General features: G+C 61.5%; 2 protein-coding genes across 2 annotated transcripts; one reads left to right on the top strand and one right to left on the bottom strand.

The window, feature by feature from the left end:
• Window positions 1–141: 141 nt before the first annotated feature.
• CTU1 (cytosolic thiouridylase subunit 1) lies at window positions 142–6,418 on the bottom strand. Its single transcript, XM_037517100.2, has 3 exons — window positions 6,406–6,418; window positions 4,507–5,047; window positions 142–3,596 (listed from the first exon to the last, which is right to left on the bottom strand). Exons 2-3 carry the CDS (start codon window positions 5,012–5,014, stop codon window positions 3,055–3,057), a joined length of 1,050 nt encoding a protein of 349 aa, XP_037372997.1. The 5' UTR covers window positions 5,015–5,047; window positions 6,406–6,418; the 3' UTR covers window positions 142–3,054.
• A 544-nt stretch (window positions 6,419–6,962) lies between these two features.
• Window positions 6,963–17,343, top strand: LOC119248686 (sialic acid-binding Ig-like lectin 9). Its single transcript, XM_037515560.1, has 8 exons — window positions 6,963–7,294; window positions 11,010–11,389; window positions 11,555–11,833; window positions 12,018–12,065; window positions 12,963–13,283; window positions 14,258–14,354; window positions 14,617–14,713; window positions 17,043–17,343. The coding sequence occupies exons 1-8, from the start codon at window positions 6,963–6,965 to the stop codon at window positions 17,226–17,228; spliced, it is 1,740 nt and encodes a 579-aa protein (XP_037371457.1). The 3' UTR covers window positions 17,229–17,343.
• Window positions 17,344–18,340: the final 997 nt, after the last annotated feature.

An 18,340-nucleotide genomic window follows, 5' to 3' on the forward strand; every position in this document is an offset into this window, starting at 1 on the left:
TAGATGGGCAGATTCACCCACTTGCCTCCTCTCACCCACCTTCATCCAAGTCACCCTTATCTCTTACCTGGCAGGTGTAATAGCATCTGGACTGATCTCACTGCTTCCATATTTGATCCTTTTCCGCCTCCCCCCCCCCCCCAGTCCATTCTCCGGCAGCCAGTGTGCTCTCAAAACATGAAACAGTATCATGTTAAAACCTGCCTAAAACCCATCCATGATTTCCAGCTACAATTATAATAAAAGTCTAAATGTCTGCAAGGCACTCTATGTCTGGCTAAACATGTCCCTCTCTCCAGCCTCATAGCTCCATCATGCCCTGGGCTTCACCCCCTTGGACTTCGGTTTTATTGACCTGATGGGTGTGTTCCCACCTCAGGGCCTTTATTTTTGCAGTTCCCCCAGCTTGGAATATGCTTCTACCTCTCTGTCCACGACCATCCGTCAAATCTGAGCTTGAGAATCACCTTCACTGGAGTAGACATTTCCTTCTGGTAGAAACGCAGCCCTTGGTTGGTTTCCTTTCTGTGTCCTACTTCAATCTATAACTTCTTTATGCGTTTACTTCCTTGTTTAGTGTTGCCATTGTTTTTTTTTTAAGAGTTATTTATTTATACAAGAACTGGGGTACAGGTGAGAGGTGTGGGAGGGTGAGAGAATTCACCAGAGAGAGGGGGGGAGCAGAACAGGCAGACAGACCAAAGACACTGCTGAGGGGAGCAGTGGGCGAGACAGGAGAGGTCTGCCACACCATGTGGGTATCTCCCTGGCCGGCCGGGAATCGAACCCGCGCTGCAGAGGCTGTGGACAGCTTCACAGCGCTATGCTCAATCTGCTGCACCACCAGGGAGGCCCATGCCATTGTTTTTATTCTCTCATGGTACTGTCACTCTTGGATGCCCTTCATGTTTTATTTTCTTGCTTTTAGGAGTCATCTGTTAAACTTGAGTGTCAATTTCTGATGGGGCAGGAATTACACCCATTTTATCTGCTAGCTTCTGTGACATGACACATAGTAGGTGTTCAATAAACGCTTATGGGATGAAGAAACATCTCTCTTACTAGAACTGAGGCTTCACAAAGGTAGGACTCTTGTCTGCAGAAATCCCCCAAGCCCATCCCAGTACTTGGCATGCAGCCAGATTTCTGTGACAGTCTGAATGAGTGACATTATCAGTCTTCTCTCTAAAAGGAGAGAACACCCCTACCTCTACCTCTTCAGGCTTGGCAGTTTTCTCATTACCCAGCCTCAGGAGAGTACAGAGGGAAAAGTGGGGAAGCCCATGTTTTCTGAGAGTGGGCTCCAAATTCCTGCAGGGAGAATGCTCTGACCCCAGGGTGTGGGACCCCAGGGCACCCTGGGGCTTACTAAGGGGGAGCTTCCTCAGCTCCTTTCGCACACCCACCACCACACTCACCAAGGACGAAGCGTCCCTTGTGTTTACACAGGAGCTGCGTGAAGCAAGCACACACGTGCCAGCAGAGCCCCCTCCACCCTTATGCCTCTGGTGCCTCCCTCATCACACACCCCATGTTGCGGTGGCCTCTGCCTGAGTGGCACTATCTCTGTTTCTGTTCCATTTAGGCGAGATGCCTCTCGTGTCCACAGCCATTTGCTCCTGGCACGCTTATGCTTACAAGACACACAAGCCTTGGTGAAAGTTTCTGGAACAGTCTTCACCTGCCTCCACCATCACCTCCCCCTTGCTACCTCAGTTTTGCCTTCTCCTTGATCTTCTGGTCTGTAAGTCCTCCTCTCCCTACAATTTTCTTGGTCACAGCTCCAGAATATTCTTTCTGACACCCTGAGTTAGCCCTGTCTGCTCTAAACCCTCCTGGATGCCCTATCACCTCAGTCGAAAGTCCACCTGGGGCTTCCCCCTTAGTAAGCCCCAGGGTGCCACGTGTCCTGGGTTTTGACTTGCCACTGTCAGTGTCTGGCCTCCTTCACCAGACAGGCAGCCTGCTGAGGGCAGGATAGGCCAGGGCTGACTCAGCTGTTCCCCCCCCCCACCCCCGCCCCAAGCAGTGCCTGGCTCCAGGGAACTGCTGGTAAATGTTTGCTGTGTGAATAAAGGACAATCCTGATCACTTCTGCGCAAACTCCTCTGCGGCTCTGTCTCAAAACCTAAGTCGTGCCTGTGCCATCTCTCCCCACTCACCCTTCCCCTGCTTTTGAGTGGGCACTGGCTGTTCCTCTGCCAGGAGCACTCCCCCCAAATCTGAAGAGCTCCCTGCCTCCTCCCACAGGGTACCTTGTCTCCCCCATCCACTCCACTTACCCATATGGTGTGCATGCTTATAAGTACATGCCTCCCCCAGTTTATCCCTGTGGACACATTGTTCTTGTTTGTGGCATAAATGAAAATATGGGCCCAGTGTTTATATGGGGACCTTAAGGTCAGACTGTGTCACCCTGGGGGCCTTGTTGCAACGACCCCCCTGGGGAGATGGCAGGAGTGAGCAGAGCTTCCTGGTGGGCCGGGGAAAAGGGAGACTGCGAGACAGGCAGTGCCCGTATGCAAGGCGTAGGCATAGTGACCTCTAGTGCCAGCGATGCGAACAGCGCCTTCCCGAGCTTGGGAAATGTGGTTGAGTCTGAATGGACATGTGTTAATGGACTTTTGGAAAAATTATACAGAGACTAAAATGTCTCATTAAGTCTTTTAAAAATAGAAGAGAATCAGCAGCTCAAGCAGGGCCCTGAAGGATTTGAGCAGGAAGGCGGGAAGGGATGATCTTTTGACCAGGGAGCAGCCCAGCGAAGGCTGAGGGTGGGGCTGGGAACACCAGTGTGCCCCCGCCAGCCTGGAGGTCACACCCTCACGTGGACAGTCAGATCGCACACACTAATGCGCACGCTGTGGAACTTTCCAGAAGTGCTTAGATTCCTCCTTTAGATGTGGAGACAGATGCCCGGGGAGGCTGGGTCACTGACCCGGGCACCGAGCTCTGAGTTCTCAGCCCGAGGTCTCGCAGTCCACTGGGCCGGCCCTGGCCCGTCACAGAGACACGGGGGTGGGTGGCAAATCCAGTTTTGGGGTCCTGGGCTCACTAGAAGGTGGGCACGGCCTGGGAGGAGGCCGGGGCCGGGCCCCCCTCGGGCTCCCGGGCCCGCGGCGCCTCCTCGTCCAGCCCCCGGCGGCCCTTGCCGATGGCCAGGCGGGGCCGGCCGCGGTTCAGGCCGTCCAGGAGCGCGCAGGCCTGGCAGAGCGCGCGGCTGGCCAGCGCCCCGCAGCGGGAGCAGGCGCCGGGGGGCGGGGGCCGCGCGGCGGGGGCCAGCGCCAGGCGCTCGGCCGAGTGCACCAGGTCCAGCACGGCCGACGGGCGCGCCGCCTCCAGCCGCTTGAGCAGGTCGCGCGCGTGGCCGCGGAAGGCCTCGGGCGCGTACGCGCACTCCTCGGAGAAGTAGTCGAGGCGGCGGAAGTGCGCGTACAGCACCACCTCCTTCTGCGAGGCCAGCTGCAGCGGGCGGCAGCGCGGCAGGGCGCCCCCCTCGCCCGGCGAGCCCAGGCCCCCGCCGCGCGCCAGCCGGCCCGCGTCGCCGCGCAGGAAGTTCATGAGCACCGTCTCCGCCATGTCGTCCGCGTTGTGGCCTGCGGGGGGGGGGGGGGGGGGGGGGGGGGGGGGGCCGGTGAGCCGCGGGCGCCGCACCCCGCGCCGCCGGGGCCGCGCCGGGAGTCAGGGGCTCCGGGCCGAGGCCGTCGCCCTCGCTGAGCGCGCGCCTGCCCCTGGCACGAGCCAGAGGCCTTTCGAGGAGACGGTCAAGGGAGTTGGGGGTGCAGAGGCTCTGGGGGCGCTTAGGGGGAGTAGGGAGGCGGGTGTCGCCACCTCCACCTACTCTGCGTCCCATCCTTGGCGCTTCTCCGGGCGCTCCCGGCGTCCCCAGGGCCTTTGCACGAGCCCTTCCCTCTGCTCAGACACCCAGCGCCCTCTTTGTCCTCCCCCCAGGGACCCGCTGCACTCAGGAGGCTTCTCGTCCCCACCCACCGGCCCCCACCCCCAGGCCGGGCTTCTGCCGAGCCTCCCCGAACGGCAAACGCTGCCCACGCTGTTCTGCCAGGCTCCGGCCTGAGCGCCCCACTCCCAGCTCATCGGGACTCTGGGACCCGGGGTCGTTTCTCTCCAGGCTGCCGGAGCTGGTGTTTGTGGCGGTGAGGAATGGGGAGCCGGCGAGGAGGCGCCTCGGAGAAAGGCGTCAACAGTCGCCTATAGGGCCCTGGTGGGGGACCCCCTCCCCTCGGCAAGGGAACCCAGGAATGTCATTTCTTTAAAGGCCGAGAGCGCTGTCCTGGCCCCTGGAGGGCACCCCCGCCCCCCTCTACCCGCCAGTGCGTGCGCGGAGCCGGCGCCGCAGGCAGGACTCAAGGCTGGCCAGCCCCGTGGGGGCACAAGCACCGCGCCCGGGTGTGGGGGGGGGGTTGGCAGGCCCATCCCTCCAGCAGGCCCGGGGTCTCCGAGGCCACACCCCGGGCCGGCCCGGCCCCTCTCAGCGCCCGCGCTCACCCGTCACGATGTGCGTGGCTCCCACGAGGCGCGCCCCTTCCTCCAGCGCCCGGCGCCGCAGCACCCCGCAGAAGGTGCAGCAGGCGCGGCTGCGGCCCGAGCCGGCGGTGCTGCGGGCCACGGCGTCCATCGTCCAGCCCCCGAAGAGGTCGGCGTAGGCCACCACGGTGAGCGGGAGCCCCCAGCGCGCCGCCTGGCGCCGCACGGCCGCGAGCGCCGCGTCGCGGTAGCCGCCGATGCCCTCGTCCACCGCCACCAGGCGCAGCGCGACGCCCAGGCGCGGGGCCAGCTCGCGCAGCACGTGCGCCAGCACCGTGGAGTCCTTGCCGCCCGACGCGCCCACGGCCACCACGGCGCCGCGCGGCAGCAGGCGGCCCGCCTCCACCGTGTGCAGCACCTCGGCCTCGAAGGCGGCGCAGAAGCAGGCGCCGCACAGCGCGCGGCCCGAGCGCGGGCGGCGGAGCGCGGCGCGGGCCTTCTGGCAGGAGGCGCAGGGCGGGGCCGGCATCGCGGTCTGGACGGGGTGGAGGGTGGGCTTCTCCTGGGGAGGCAAATGGAGGCGGGTTACAAGTGCATTCTGAATTGGGGGGTCGATGCGTCCAGGGAGGCTGCCAGGATAGCATACCAGTCCAGAATAGACCCAGACCGGGTTGGCCAGTTGGAAGTGTATGTATAACCCAGCCGCTTCACCTTAACCTGCAGCTGTGGAGGCTATACATACTTTCTGGTTTAAGGAGGCTGTTGCCTCCGGGAAGGCTTCTTGGACTGCACCCTTATGCACCAAGAAGAGAAGGACCCTAAGAGCTGGCCTCTGGGGAGAGTGGCCTAGACAAGCAGGTAATACTCAGAATTAGGTTGGATCCTGTTTGGAGGGATGGGGGTGCCTCCTAAGAACCAGGGACACCATGCCGTCACAGCCCTGCTCAGATGGCCAGGGTGGGTATCACTGACCCTGGCTTCCCTGGAGGGCTTGGCAGCAGTCAGGGAGCTGGGGACAGAGGGAGGCCTGGGGCCTGCAGCTCTTTCAAGGGGGGTAGATGAATGGGAAGGACCTGGATGTCCCTTTGGGGACTGCAACACTGTCTCCAGGAAGGGGTTCGACTGCCTCTCTGCGAGGCTGTCCACCTGCTTCAGGAGAAACACCGGCAGGGAGACCAGGGAGGGGGGGGTTGCCTGTATTCCAGGCCAGTCAGTGAGGGTGACCTGGAGGCGGTGGAAGTGGGGAGAAGCTGTGCCATTTTGGGTCTGTGGAAGGTAGAGTCCCCAGGATTTGGATGCAGTGGCGGGTGGGGTGATGAGAAACACGGAATGAAGGAGGACCTGGGTCATGGACATGAGGGCTGAAGAGCCTGTACGGTCCGGGAAAGGCTTTATGGACCCGGGCTGGGTCGGGCGCCTCGCGCTGGGGCAGCCGCCGGCTGCCTCCCTCCCAGTCTCACGGCAGCCACCTGCCCGGGAGAGGCCCGTCCCCCAGCTGCCCTGGGGGCTCGCTAAAGGCAGGGGCTGCCGGGCCTGGCCGCCACCGGGACCCGCGCTGCACCAGGACTGGGCTAGGGCGGGCGCTCAGGATCTGCAGGACGAGGGAACAAACACGCCCGGGGAGGAGCCGCGGACGCCGGGCAGAGGGTCGGTGCCACAGCGTTCTGTCGGAACAGACGAGGCGGGGCGGGATCGGGGCAGTTGGCGGCGGGGAGATGGTCGAGTCCCGACCTGCGGGAGCGGGAGGCGGGCGAGGGTCAGGTCGGACGGCGGCGTCCAACGTGCGATCCCGGCCAGAGGCCTCGGGGACGCGGGCGTGGAGCACTGAGGCGCCTGGCGCCACCCCGGGCAGATCCTGCCCCCGCACGGCACCGCGGCCCAGAGCGGGCGCCCCGGGGCCGCGCCGCCGGGGACACTCACCTGCGCAGGTCGCGGGCTGGGCCGGCCCAGCTCCCGGCACGCGGGCACGGCGCGGAAGTGGCGCGGGAGGCGGCGGCAGCTCCGGGCGGGCCGGGCCGGGGCGGTCTCGCCTACGACTCCCAGAACCCCACGCGATAGCCCCGCCGAAACGCCGGGCGCGGCTGGACCCGCTGGGCCTACGACTCCCAGCAAGCCTTGCGGCCACTTCCGCGCACGGAGGCAGGGCCGTGTTTCTGCGCCTGCGCGCGCGCGCGCGCCGCCGCCGAGTGGCTGTATTCAGATTTGCACCGTTTGCGGGATTATTATAGGCTCTTGAAGGGTCTTGGCGCACGCTATCTCTGCCCTGCGCTGTGGGGTTGCAGGCGGGGCTTCGGAAGGCGGTGGCCGAGTGGCAAAGAGGGGGACAGCGCATGCGCAGACTAGCGCTCGCGAGGTGGGGGTTCGGAGTGCGCGTGCACGGGCGCCCTGCGCGCGAGGTTGGGGGGGGAGGGGTCTGTGCGTCAGCTGTTGGTGACTTTCGGGGAATCTCAGCACCTGCGCCTGGGTCTGGAGAGTGGATGACATTGCCAGTGACCAGTGGGCCGGTCACGCACACGCTTGCACGGGAGGGGGAGCAGGTCTTGCAGGGGCCAGGAGACCCGGAGATCCTGGCTTCTGAGACAGAGGTCCAAAGACTCGGACCTCTGAAGCCAGTGTCCCCTGGTCCCTTGGCTATAGAGTTGGTTCCAGTAATCCCAGGGTTGGAGACCCAGACCTTCCAGACGCCCCCAGCCCACAAACCAGCACGTGGACCCAGGCCCCCGACACCCAAGCAGCCGGAGAGAACCAGGGCTCGAGAGACACCTCCCACCATCACCCTGCCCCAGACACCCCAGCCCCCAAAGACCTGGTGCTTTGGAGACCCGAAACTCAAATCGCAGACTTAAGGAGTTCAAATACACATCTCTGAGACCCAGGGATCAGTCACCCTGGTAAGAAACCGAGATTCAGGGTCCCCAAGTCCAGATCCCCACAACACCACCGCTCAGAGGCCATCACGACCAAGGGACGGGAGCCTGAGCGCGCCCACACAGACTGAGGTGCAGCGTCTGGGAGTGGGGAGTGTGGCCTGTGGCCTGTGGTGAGTGCCGCGTGAGGGGCTTGGCAGTCACTGCGTGAGGGGTTTGGTGGTTACGGTGCAGCCTGTGTGTCCCCGAAGTGGAACCCAGGTGCCTTACTCTCAGGTCAGGTGACCTCCCCGAGGTCCTTGTTAAGGGTCACGGCAGGTCAGGCCTGGTGATCAGCGCTTACTAGTTCCATTACTGAATGATCATTTGTTTCCTAAATTCGGGTCCTGGATGTGACATAGGTGCTTTCTTCTTTCGCACCACACCCCTGTCAGTGTGGTTTTGCAACCAGTCGGTTTTGCAACCCTTCCTTCCAGAAAACGGCCTCGGTCCACTTCCCTTTGCAACATTCATGTGGCCTCTGCTCCACATCACGTTTCAGCTCTTCATTGTCCTCTGAGACCAACATCCTCGCCCCTTCCTGTTCCCCGAAGTCTCCCTCTCACCACCACACATGGGTGTGTTCTCACACCAGGATCTGGCCCTGCCCCCCTGCTCTACACCTTCCATGGCTCCCCAGTGCCCGCAGGAGAAAGTCCTAACTCTTCAGTGTGGCGTCTGAGCTCTGCAAGGGCTGGCTCCCACCTCCCCTTTCCTCGCGGACCAAGACCTCCGAGGTCGTTGGCTCTCTCTATCCTGGATGACCGGCTCTCAACATTGCCCACGGCGGCCCGGCCCCGGAGAAGCAGGCTTCCTGGTCTCCCTGCTTCCTCGGTCTGTGCCCAGGAAGAGCCCAGGCCATGTGTTCTGGCTGCTGTTCCCAGGGGCACACCCTTGCCTGCCCTGCACACAGGGCGAAGCTCTGCCTGCTCTCTTCACCGAGAGCAATACTTGGTGCCCCAGCGGCTCCCAAAAAATGTCTCTGAAATTTGAAAAAAAAATTTTTTTTGCAAAGTTTTTTGTCTCCCATGCTGGCTCTGACTCCTGCCCTCTCCTTGCTGAGCTGATACTCTCTGCAGCGGGTGGTCGAGGGCCCCTTGCTGCTGCTAATGGCGAACCCAAGAGGCCAGGCAGGATCTGCCCGGAGAAGCTGAGAAAATGTTGAGAGGATCAGCCTCAAAGAAACCTCTGAGAAGGTCAGCAATCAAAAGAGAGAAACTCACTAGCAGCAACATGGATGGATCTAGAAGGGATGATCTCAGTGAAATAAGCCAAAGGACAAAGAAAAATACCGGATGGTTTCACTTAGGGGAGGAAAATAGGGGAACCAAATATGGGATTGTGGGGCGGAAACAATTATAAATAAATCAAAGTTAGCAGGCAGCTGTAACATCAGAGACATTCTGCAGGGGAGGGGGCGGGAGAGAGACCAGGACAGGGGCTGTGGTGACCGTGCCCGGGTGGGAGTTTTCAGGGGTGACACCTGAGAGGAGAAAGCATGCTTTGCACAAAAATGAAGAATGATATAAAATACATATTAAAAGAAAGACACCTCTGAGTCCGACGTGATTCCCAGGAGACAAAGACAGGCAACTTAGAGTCGGCCCCTTATAGCCCGGTGAACCTTTGTCCTGCGGGGCCCATCCCTCAATGTTGCTCCCTGCAAACACAGCCTGAGGGCTCCCCCAGGGTGGGGTTGGGGGCAGTGAGCAGTGGGTTGGGAGGACGCCTAGAGATGCAGGGATGTCTGTGACTGCGCTCCTGGCGGGGAGGGCCTGAACTCGTCCCTTTGCTGGGCAGCCTCTGGACTCGCCCCCTGGCTCAGCCCCTGCCCTGGAAGCAGGAGCCCGAGGCGGTCGCTGAGCAGGAACCCAGAGGCCGCGAACAAAGAACTGCATCCTGACTTGGGCTCCAGCCTGCTCCCTTTTGGCCTTGGTTTGGGGAAGGTGAGAAGGAGGCGCTGGAATCTGTGGGCATGCTGACGGTGTAAAACCACTCTTGCCACCTTGGTCTCCTCTGCACCCTCAAAGGGCGCGGCCCCCAGCGGACGGGGCTGTCGAGAGCTCTGTCAGGTCCAGGCATCTGTGAGAGGCCGGGGTGGCTGCCTAAGGTGCTTGCAGGTGGCCAGACCTTTGTTCTGGAAAGTTTGATCCAGTGAGCAAATTAAGAAGAACCAGAGGGGGCCTCCCTGGTGGCACAAGAGGTTAAGTCTCAACACTCTGAAGCTGTTGGCAGCCACTGCAGCACAAGTTCGATCCGTGGCCAGGGAGGTGAAACACAGGGCGCAGCAGACCTCTCCTATCTCCCCGCTGCTCCCCTCAGCGGTGGATTTCAGTGGATCCGCCTGTTCTGCTCCCCACTCTGTCTCTGGTGAATCCTCTCACCCCCCCTCACCTCTGGCCTGCACCCCAGTTCTTGTATACATAAATACATAAATCTTAAAAAAGAAAAGAAGGGCCTCCCTGGTGGCACAGGTGGTTGAGGGCAGTGCTGTGAAGCTGTCCGCAGCCTCTGCAGCGCCAGTTTGATCCCGCCTGGCTGGGGAGGGTCCCACATGGCACAGCAGACCTCTCCTGTCTCGCCCGCTGCTCCCCTCAGCAGTGTGTTTCAGTCAGCCTGCCTGTTCTGTTCCCCACTCTGTCTCTGGTGAATCTTCTCACCCTACCGCGCATCTGGTCTGTACCCCAGCTCTTGTATAAATAAATCTTAAAAAAAAAAAAAAAAGAACCAGAGAAATGGATTCCCCGCACAGGTGGTGAAGCTGCAACACTTCACTCAAGGAAACAGAAAACCCTCAGCCTCGTCCTCAGCCTCGTAGGAGTTGATACAAACGCCTCGCGGGGTGTGGGTGAGCAACAGCCGCTCCCCAGCAAGGCCAATGCGGAAGCCAAGCCCCGTCTGCACCTGCCTCATAGCAAGAATGGAGAACCTAGCGCCAGGAGCCGCCGCGCACTGCAGGCTTTGGGGAGCAGGGCTGGGGGGCGTCCTAGGGTGGGGCGGGGGCCCATGCCCAGCGCATGGGCATCCGCGCACTTCATGGAGGAGGCGCAGGTCATGCCCCGGCCCCGTCGTGCAGCCCATCACAGCAGTGGGGTGAGGGCCTGCTGGCCGGGCGTCCCCCCACATACTCAGGCGTCAACACGGGAGGCTTCGCTCGGCCCCCCCAGCGTCCCTGCTGCCTGAGACTCCTCTCCACCCGGCCCTCCACCTGTGCGTCCTCCAGCAGCCCCAGGCGGGACAGAGTGTCCCCCTACGGACAGAGAACTGGGGGCAAGTGTGGGCTTCGGCACAGAGAGGCCCCCCATGTTGTACCTACTTCCTCGAACATCCACAGCCTGTCTCGGGGTCTGGCCAGGAGGGGCCCATTTTCATTTTGCAGAGTGACCCCCCGGGAAGGACACTGACCAGGCTGGGCCTGCTGGGCTGGGGTGGCATGAGGCCCAGAGCCCCTGGGGAGGACCCAGTTCCCCTTCTGACTTCACCCTCCTCTTCCTGCGGAGCCGCCCCCGAACCCTGCAACTTCTAGTTCCTGAGGAGAACAAGCCCCGAGCAGCGCTTGCCTGCAGCGGCCGCCCCGCCCGACATGCCGCTGTGGCTGCTGCTGCTGCTGTGGCCCAGGGAGGGGGCCCGGGCTGGGGGGTGCTACTGGCTGAAGGTGGAGGGGCCGGGGACGGTGCAGGAGGGCCTGTGCCTGCAGGTGCGCTGCTCCTTCCACTGCGACCCGGACTACCCTTCTGCCCCAGCTCTCGGCTCCTGGTTCCGGGAAGGGGTCAGTGTAGAGCGAGGTGTTCCCGTGGCCACGAGCAGACCGGACGGTGACGTGGAGGTGGAGACCCAGGGCCGATTCCACCTCCTCGGGGACCCCAAGGCCTACAGCTGCTCCCTGGACATCAGAGACGCCAGGAGGGGGGACGCGGGGAAATACTTCTTCAGGGTGGAGCGAGGACGTGCTACAAAACACTCCTTCACACGGGACAGCCTCTCTGTGCGCGTGGCGGGTGAGCAGCGGCTCCTGCGGAGGCCACGGAGGGCCTGGGCCTGGGCCGGTGCTAGCTGGGCTGCGGCCTGGGGTCGCACGGCTTGGGGCTCAGGGGGTGGGGCTGGACAAACCTGAGGTTCTCTCAGAGCCCCCCCCAATCCCGGCTCTCCCCGCTGCCCCCCAGCGCTGACCCACAGGCCCCACATCCGCATCGCCGGGACCCTGGAGTCCGGCCGCCCCGGGAACCTGACCTGCTCTGTGCCCTGGGCCTGTGAGCGGGGCACGCCCCCCATCTTCTCCTGGACGTCAGCCGCCCTCGCCTCCCTGGGCCCCAGGACCCTCCTCTCCTCGGCGCTCAGCCTCACCCCCCGGCCCCAGGACCATGGCACCCCCCTCACCTGCCAGGTGACCTTCCCCGGAGCGGGCGTCACTGTGGAGACGACCGTGCGGCTCAACGTGACCTGTGAGTGTGGGGCCTGGACGCCCGGCCCGGTGGGACCCCAGGGAGGTGGGGTGGGGGTCAGGGGTCAGGTGCTGGGACCCAGAATCTGCGCTGATAGGGTCAGGAGGACACCCCCTTCATAGCCCCTGGGACAGAGGCCCTGTCCCCCCTAAGTGTCCACACTAACCCCCATGTCTCTGTGCAGACGCCCCCCAGAACTTGACCATCACCGTCGTGCGAGGAGACAGCACAGGTAGGGGGATCCCCCCGGGCTGTGGGGAGCAGGGTCTCCCAGCTCAGGGCAGGGCCGGGACCCTCACCCTGGATGCCCCCGGGACCTCAGAACACTGTGGGAGACCCCAGAGGTCCCCCATCCCCAGCCTGCTGTGAGCAGCTGTCCCTGTGGGCCCCTCCCTCTGAGGCCTCTGCTGCCCCCTCGCCCCACACGGGGAGCAGGGTGCCACCCTCAGGCAGGGCCGCCCCTCGGCCCAGTGCCCCTCCCGCTGGCCTGCGCGTCTTCCCCGCACTTTCAGATTCAGCACTTTGACAAATCCCACGGTCACGTGGCCCAGCATTTCGCAGGCCCCTCCCGGAGGGGACCGTGTCCACTCGCTGCTCCTAGCCCAGGCCTGGCCCCGAGGGACCCTGGTTTCGGGGCTCAGGCAGCCCGTTCCCTCCCGACTGTGGGGCACCCGCGTGTGGGTGGGTCTGAGCTGTGTGCAGCTCCTTCCTGGGAGCCGAGCGCCCGCCTTCTGCCAGCAGCACTGTGGGGGTGACCCTGCCTCCTCTCCCGTGTGTGAGTGTGCAGGCATGAGTGTGTGGGTTGTGTGTCAGTGCGGGGGTGTGTGGTGTGTGTGTGCGGGTGTGTGCAGGTGAGTGTGTGGCTAGGGGTGTGTGCATGCAGGGGTGTGCACGCGAGTGTGCGCAGGTGTGTGAGTGTGCGTGCGCGGGTGGAATCAGCCCCTGACAGCGCGGCGCAGCTGGCGCACAGGCCCCTTCTCTAACCCTGCGGGGCGGCGGCTGCGCACAGTGCACCTGGGGGCCGGGGTGACCTTTCTGCTCCTCAGAGTCGCGAGTCCGCCCCACCTCGGTCTCGGCTCGCCCCCCCTCCCCGCAGCCCACCTGTCGCCCTGACCCCGCCTCCCCGCAGCGCCCGCCGTCCTCAGGAACAGCTCGGTGCTCTCTGTCCGGGAGGGCGAGTCCCTGCGCCTGGTGTGTGCGGCCGACGGCAACCCGCCCCCCGGGGTGACCTGGTCCTGGGGCCACCCGACCCTGAGCCCCTCGTCGGCCCCGAGCCCGGAGGTCCTGGCGTTTCCCCGGGTGCAGGCCTCGCACGAGGGCAAATTCACCTGCCGAGTGCAGCACCCCGCAGGCTCCCTGCAGGCATCCCTGTACCTGTCCGTGCACAGTGAGTGTCGGGGCTGGAGGAGGAGGCCCGCGAGGCCGGGCGAGCTCCAGGGCGAGCTCCAGGGTGAGCTCCAGGGCGGTCAGCTCTGCTCCACCCTGGGCGTGGGGCGGGTTTCCCTGGGCCCCAGCGCTTCTCTGCTCTCACTGCCAGACCCAGCTGTGGGGTGGGGAGGGCTGTGGGGTGGGGGAGGGCTCTGGGGTGGGGAGGGCTGTGGGGTGGGGGAGGGCTGTGGGGTGGGGGAGGGCTGTGGGGTGGGGGAGGGCAGGGGAGGGCTGGGACAGGAGGTGGGTGTTGGAGGAGGGGCTCTGAGTTGCCTTGGCGTGTCTGGGGCACAAGCTCCTGGCTGGGGCTGGGACGTGGTGAGGCAGTGAGACACTCACAGGGGCACATTTAAGGAGTAACCAGAAAACCTCAACATTCCTTTAAAATATTGCAATGCCTTTTATTTTTTTTTTTTATAGAGGCATGTTTTATTTATTTATTTATTTATTTATTTATTTGTTTGTTTGTTTGCTTGTTCGTTTATACATGCACTGGGTACAGTCAGAAGCGCGGGAGGGGGAGAATTCACCAGAGCCAGAGCGGGGAGCAGAGCAGGCAGAAGGACCGAAGGACACTGCTGAGGGGAGCAGCGGGCGGCAGGAGAGGTCTGCGCGCCATGTGGGACCCTCCTCTGGTGGCCGGGGAGCAGCCGGGGATCGAACTGGCGCCGCAGAGGCTGCGGGTAGCTTCGCAACCCAGCGCTCAACCGCTGCGCCACCGGGGAGGCCCTGCAATGCCTTTTAAATTAAAAATGAATGCAAAATAAACTGCAGGATGAAAAAATGTCTACATTTTAGACCCAGGTGGACTGCAGATCAGGCCCGTGTGTCTCCCTGGACTCTCCCTTGTCCCGGCCCCTCTCCCTGCTGGAGAGAGTGTCCTGTCCGTGTGGGGGCGGGTAGGGGTCAGAAAACAGAAGCTTGGGGTCCCGCAGGGAGAGGGGGTGGAGACACGGAGTTCTACAGCATGTCCGCAGCTGCCCCGCCCTTCTGCAGGGGAAGTGTCCTGTCTGCCGGGAGTGGCGCTGGGGGCCGTCGGGGGAGCTGGCGCTGTGTCCCTGCTCTTCCTGTCCTTCTGCATCGTCTGGGTCCTGTGAGTACCGCCCGAGGGTCGCGGACCAGGAGGGTCAAGGGCCTGAGGTGTCACAGGGACCGCTAGGGGGCGCTGCGGGTCCATTGCAAACTATTGGTCTCCGCTGTCCAGGCGGGTGCGCCCGCATTCCCAACACTGGGGCCTGGGTGGGACCACCCCTCTCCCACCTCAGTTGGCCCCTGAAGAGAGAACAGAAGAGGGGCCAGGCTGTCCACGCACACGAGCTGGTTAGTCTGCAAGGCTGTCTGGTCCTGTCCCTCAGAATGAGGTCGTGCAGGAAGAAAGCCGCCCGGCCAGCGGAGGGTGCCCAGGACGCAGGCTTGGAGGGTGCAAATGCTGTTGCCAGTCTAGTCTCTCAGGTGAGTGACCTGCATTTCGCCTGGACACCTCCCCCAGGATGGCACCCTGGACTGCTCTGCTGAGGATGTCCGCCCCCTTCCCAACTTCCCAGGCTGGATTCCCACCTTCTGACAGCAGCCCAGCCCCTCATTCACAGCAGGGGCGAGGAGTCACTGCTCTGTCTACTCTTCATCTCCTGCAGTTAAAATCCCACCCCAGCGAGTCCATTTCCCTCTGGGTCGCAGCGGCCCCTCCTTCCATCATTGCCCAGGCCCAGGGCCTCTCTCTTGTCCCTGCCCCCGCCTGCCCCCCCTGACCAGGGCAGGTCTGGTCACTGTCCATTTCCCCTGCTTTGAGCAAGCGTTGCCCCACGGTCTGGGGCAGAGGATGCCACCCAGAAACGGCACATGGTAGACCATACAGCGTCTACTGCACTCGGGGGCTCTCAGGCCACCGGCAAACAAGGAGCAGGGACATTTCCGGACACTCTTCACAAACACCGGTGTGGGCGGGACTCCCCCTACGGCCTGTGGTTTCTCAGCCCCCACCCAGAATAAACCCACTGCTCCGCGCTGCCCATACCCTGGCCTCCTAGAGCTTACCTCACAGGGCCAGGATGGGGGAGTGACTTGCTCTCTGTCACTCACCCCAGACATCAGATTTAAGGGGGCACCCAAAATCCAAGCAATGAAGGGTGCTTTGATGCACTGTTCAGAAAATCAAAACGAAAAAGCTACGATGAGATAAATAGCAAAAACCTAAACCCCGACACAGCAGGCTGGAGCTGGCTCCAGGAACAGGCTGCGCTAAGTGGGGAGGTTGTCCAGGCAGGTGGCTTTCTCAGCAGAAAGCGAGAGAAGCAGAGAAGTCATTTTGAAAACATTCTTTCTGTCTTTGCTTCCAGATAAACCAGGAAAGCAAAATGATGATAAATTCTGGTTTGGCTACACATAAAATCTTTAAGCTCCAAAGAATGTTTCAACACACACCACTTTTCAAGTTTGCAATAGCGCTCCAATCGTCTAACTTTTCTGGAAAATACTGACCATTGAAATACATAAAACATGTCTCTGGATACCAAAAAAATAACATTTTCCTTCTGCCTTGGTTTCTGGTTAGTTATAAATGGGCCGCTCACCCATCTGGGATTATTACATTGTTGAGATTTTGTGCTCTGTGTCTTGTGTTGTGTTGATGTGGGTATTAACTTCTTTATTTATTTTCTTATGTCTTTGCTAATTTGAGGATAGAATTTGATTTGTCCCCTCAGGTGTAGACACATGGATTTTCAAAACCTTGCATGACAATATTGTTTTTTTTTTTTTTTTTACTGTTAAATACATACTTTATTGTACCCACAGGCGATAAAATCCCAGAGCTACTGTTAGGCACGTAAATACAGACCCTGCTAAGTATTTAATATTGCATGACAATATTGTTGATCTCAATCAGCGGGGTTTGGGGCACACTGTTACCTTTTGAATTCTCACCCGAGCGCCACTCTCAGTTTCCGCTCCCTGCACCCAGCTGTTTTTAGTCATCAACCTCGACATGTTTATTTGTGCCTCTGCATCTTCGCATGGGCTGTTCCTGCCTCCTAAAATGCAGTTCCATTTTGTCTTCACATATTCACTCTGCTCAGCCCTCAGGCTATGGGATAGAAGCCACACTCTGTCTGCTTTTCTATTTAGATTGTGGCGTCCAGTGCTTGGTTTTCAGCAGCAGAGTAACCTGCATCACTCACTCACTTATTCATTCATTCATTCATTCATTCATTCATTCATTCATTCATCCCTTCTGGAGGTGTCACCGAGCCCCTGCCCAGTGCTGGGGAGCCATGACAATTTTTTAATCATGGGCTCCTTGGAGTTTATTCTATGCAGAGGGATAAAAGCAAAGCCAGCAGACAAACAGCACACAAGTGAGCAATATGGAAAATAGCATAGAAAGTACAGCACTCAGCGAAGTTAGCAATAACATAAGGTTTAGAAAACCAAAAAAATGTACAGATGAAAGACACGTGCTTTGGGGGAAACTCGGGGCACAGGGAGTAGACAGCTACAAGGTGATTGGGGAATTTCGGTTACTTGCTGTCTGTCGTGGTGAAGTCCACCCTCGTCACCATTTTTAATGATGATGGTCACCTCCTGGTGAGGTGGTTGTGGGGTGATATATCAGCAAGGGCCCGTGGGGCGCTCACTTTGGTGGGGAGGCTCACTCTCGGGGCACAGCCTATTGCAGGGAGGTGGGGCTGGGGAGATCCGTGGACACGTGGGGTGGTGGGTGGGGCGTCTCTGCCTTACCAGCCCCCACTGCCCCTCCATGATTCCTCCTTGGTCCCTCCCACAGGGTGTCCCGATGAGGTCCAGGCTGGACGCCCTTGCTGAAAATCCTCCCCCGGTGGCCGCCCCCTCCTCAAGGCAGGAACTTGAGGTTCACTACGAGACCATCAGCTTCTCTGGAGTGAAGCCTCGGGACCCCCAGGTCCAGAAGACCAGCGACTGTGAGTACTCAGAGATCAGAGTGCGCAAGTGAAGCTGCAGAGACCCGGCCCAGCCCAGAGGGACCCCATCCCTGTGGGGCAGAGAAGCCCAAGCGCCGTCAGGTTCTTGTGGAGCCCCCAGTGCCCGGATGCTGAGCTGCGAGGACGCGGGACACGGCTTCGCGACCGCCCAGGGTGGAGTCAGCCCACACTCTGGGCCTTTGCTGAGTAACAGCCAGCCCCTGACACCCCAGGCCCTGCCTGGCTGCGCCTCAGTTTCCCAGCGCAGAGAGAGGTGGCGCTCAGCCTCGCAGAGGGGCCACTACCCAGGCAGGGTGAAGGCTTGGATGATGAGGCATTTTAGGGAGCCCAGGCCCCAGGTCTGGGTGGGGTGGGGAGGGCAGGACGTGAATGCCCAGTGGCCCCAACTCATTCGCATCATGTCTTACTTCATAGAGTCAGCCAGAGAGGACTCTTCTCCCGCCCTCCTTTTTTCTATGATAAATTTCACAATGACCAACAAATTTGCTTAGATGTTGGGACACTTCCATAAAGACAGAAAGTTCCAGAAACAGGAACTCCGCACTGCTTCAGCCTCACTGTGGTCAGAGCAGAAGACCCTCTGCGGGCTGGTGACTCGCAACCACTTCAGCAGCCGGTGGGAACAGGGGGAGGGAAATGAGCGAGAGGCTGTTAGCAGCTCATGTTTTCCCACAAGTTCTGGGGTTCCCGAGTGCACAGACACCCTCAAGCGGGGCGGACCCGCCCGTGCAGGCCTCTGGGCTGGGGAGCACGCACCGGCCGTGCTCCACGTGGTGTGGCCGCCTGGCTGTCCGGGCAGGCAGGGGCGCACCGGCGCGCGACACCCAGGCGTCCCTGCCGCTGCGCAGGGGTCGGGGTCCGGGCCTGGCGACGCTGAGGTGGGGCAGCGCTGATGACCCCGCGCCCGCCGCGTGCAGGACCCGGGCCTTGTAGCTCAGGCCTTGGGGGGGATGGGAGCGCGGTTCAACTAGGGCTCTGCTCTGCGGACGCGCCCCGCCTGCAGCCCTGGCCACCTATGCGCTGGGGTCCTGGTGTCTGTCCGCGGGGCCCCGGCGGGGTCTGCAGGAGCCCCAGGGCCGCCCCAGGGCCGCTGCGCCCTCGCCCTCGCCGCCTGGCCCTCCAG

Source organism: Talpa occidentalis, unplaced genomic scaffold, assembly GCF_014898055.3.
Source record: "Talpa occidentalis isolate TD23 unplaced genomic scaffold, MPIMG_talOcc4v2.1 talOcc4.17, whole genome shotgun sequence".
In the NCBI taxonomy this organism is placed as follows: domain Eukaryota; kingdom Metazoa; phylum Chordata; class Mammalia; order Eulipotyphla; family Talpidae; genus Talpa; species Talpa occidentalis.

Coding starts and splice junctions, on each gene's coding strand:
- LOC119248686 (XM_037515560.1), top strand. CDS start 6,963: ATGACATTGCCAGTGACCAGTGGGCCGGTCACGCACACGCTTGCACGG. Junction 7,295..11,009: donor CCCCAGCCCCCAAAGACCTG/GTGCTTTGGAGA, acceptor GCTGTGGCCCAG/GGAGGGGGCCCGGGCTGGGG. Junction 13,284..14,257: donor GCTCCAGGGCGAGCTCCAGG/GTGAGCTCCAGG, acceptor GCCCTTCTGCAG/GGGAAGTGTCCTGTCTGCCG.
- CTU1 (XM_037517100.2), bottom strand. CDS start 5,014: ATGCCGGCCCCGCCCTGCGCCTCCTGCCAGAAGGCCCGCGCCGCGCTC. Junction 3,597..4,506: donor AGCCACGCACATCGTGACGG/GTGAGCGCGGGC, acceptor CCCCCCCCGCAG/GCCACAACGCGGACGACATG.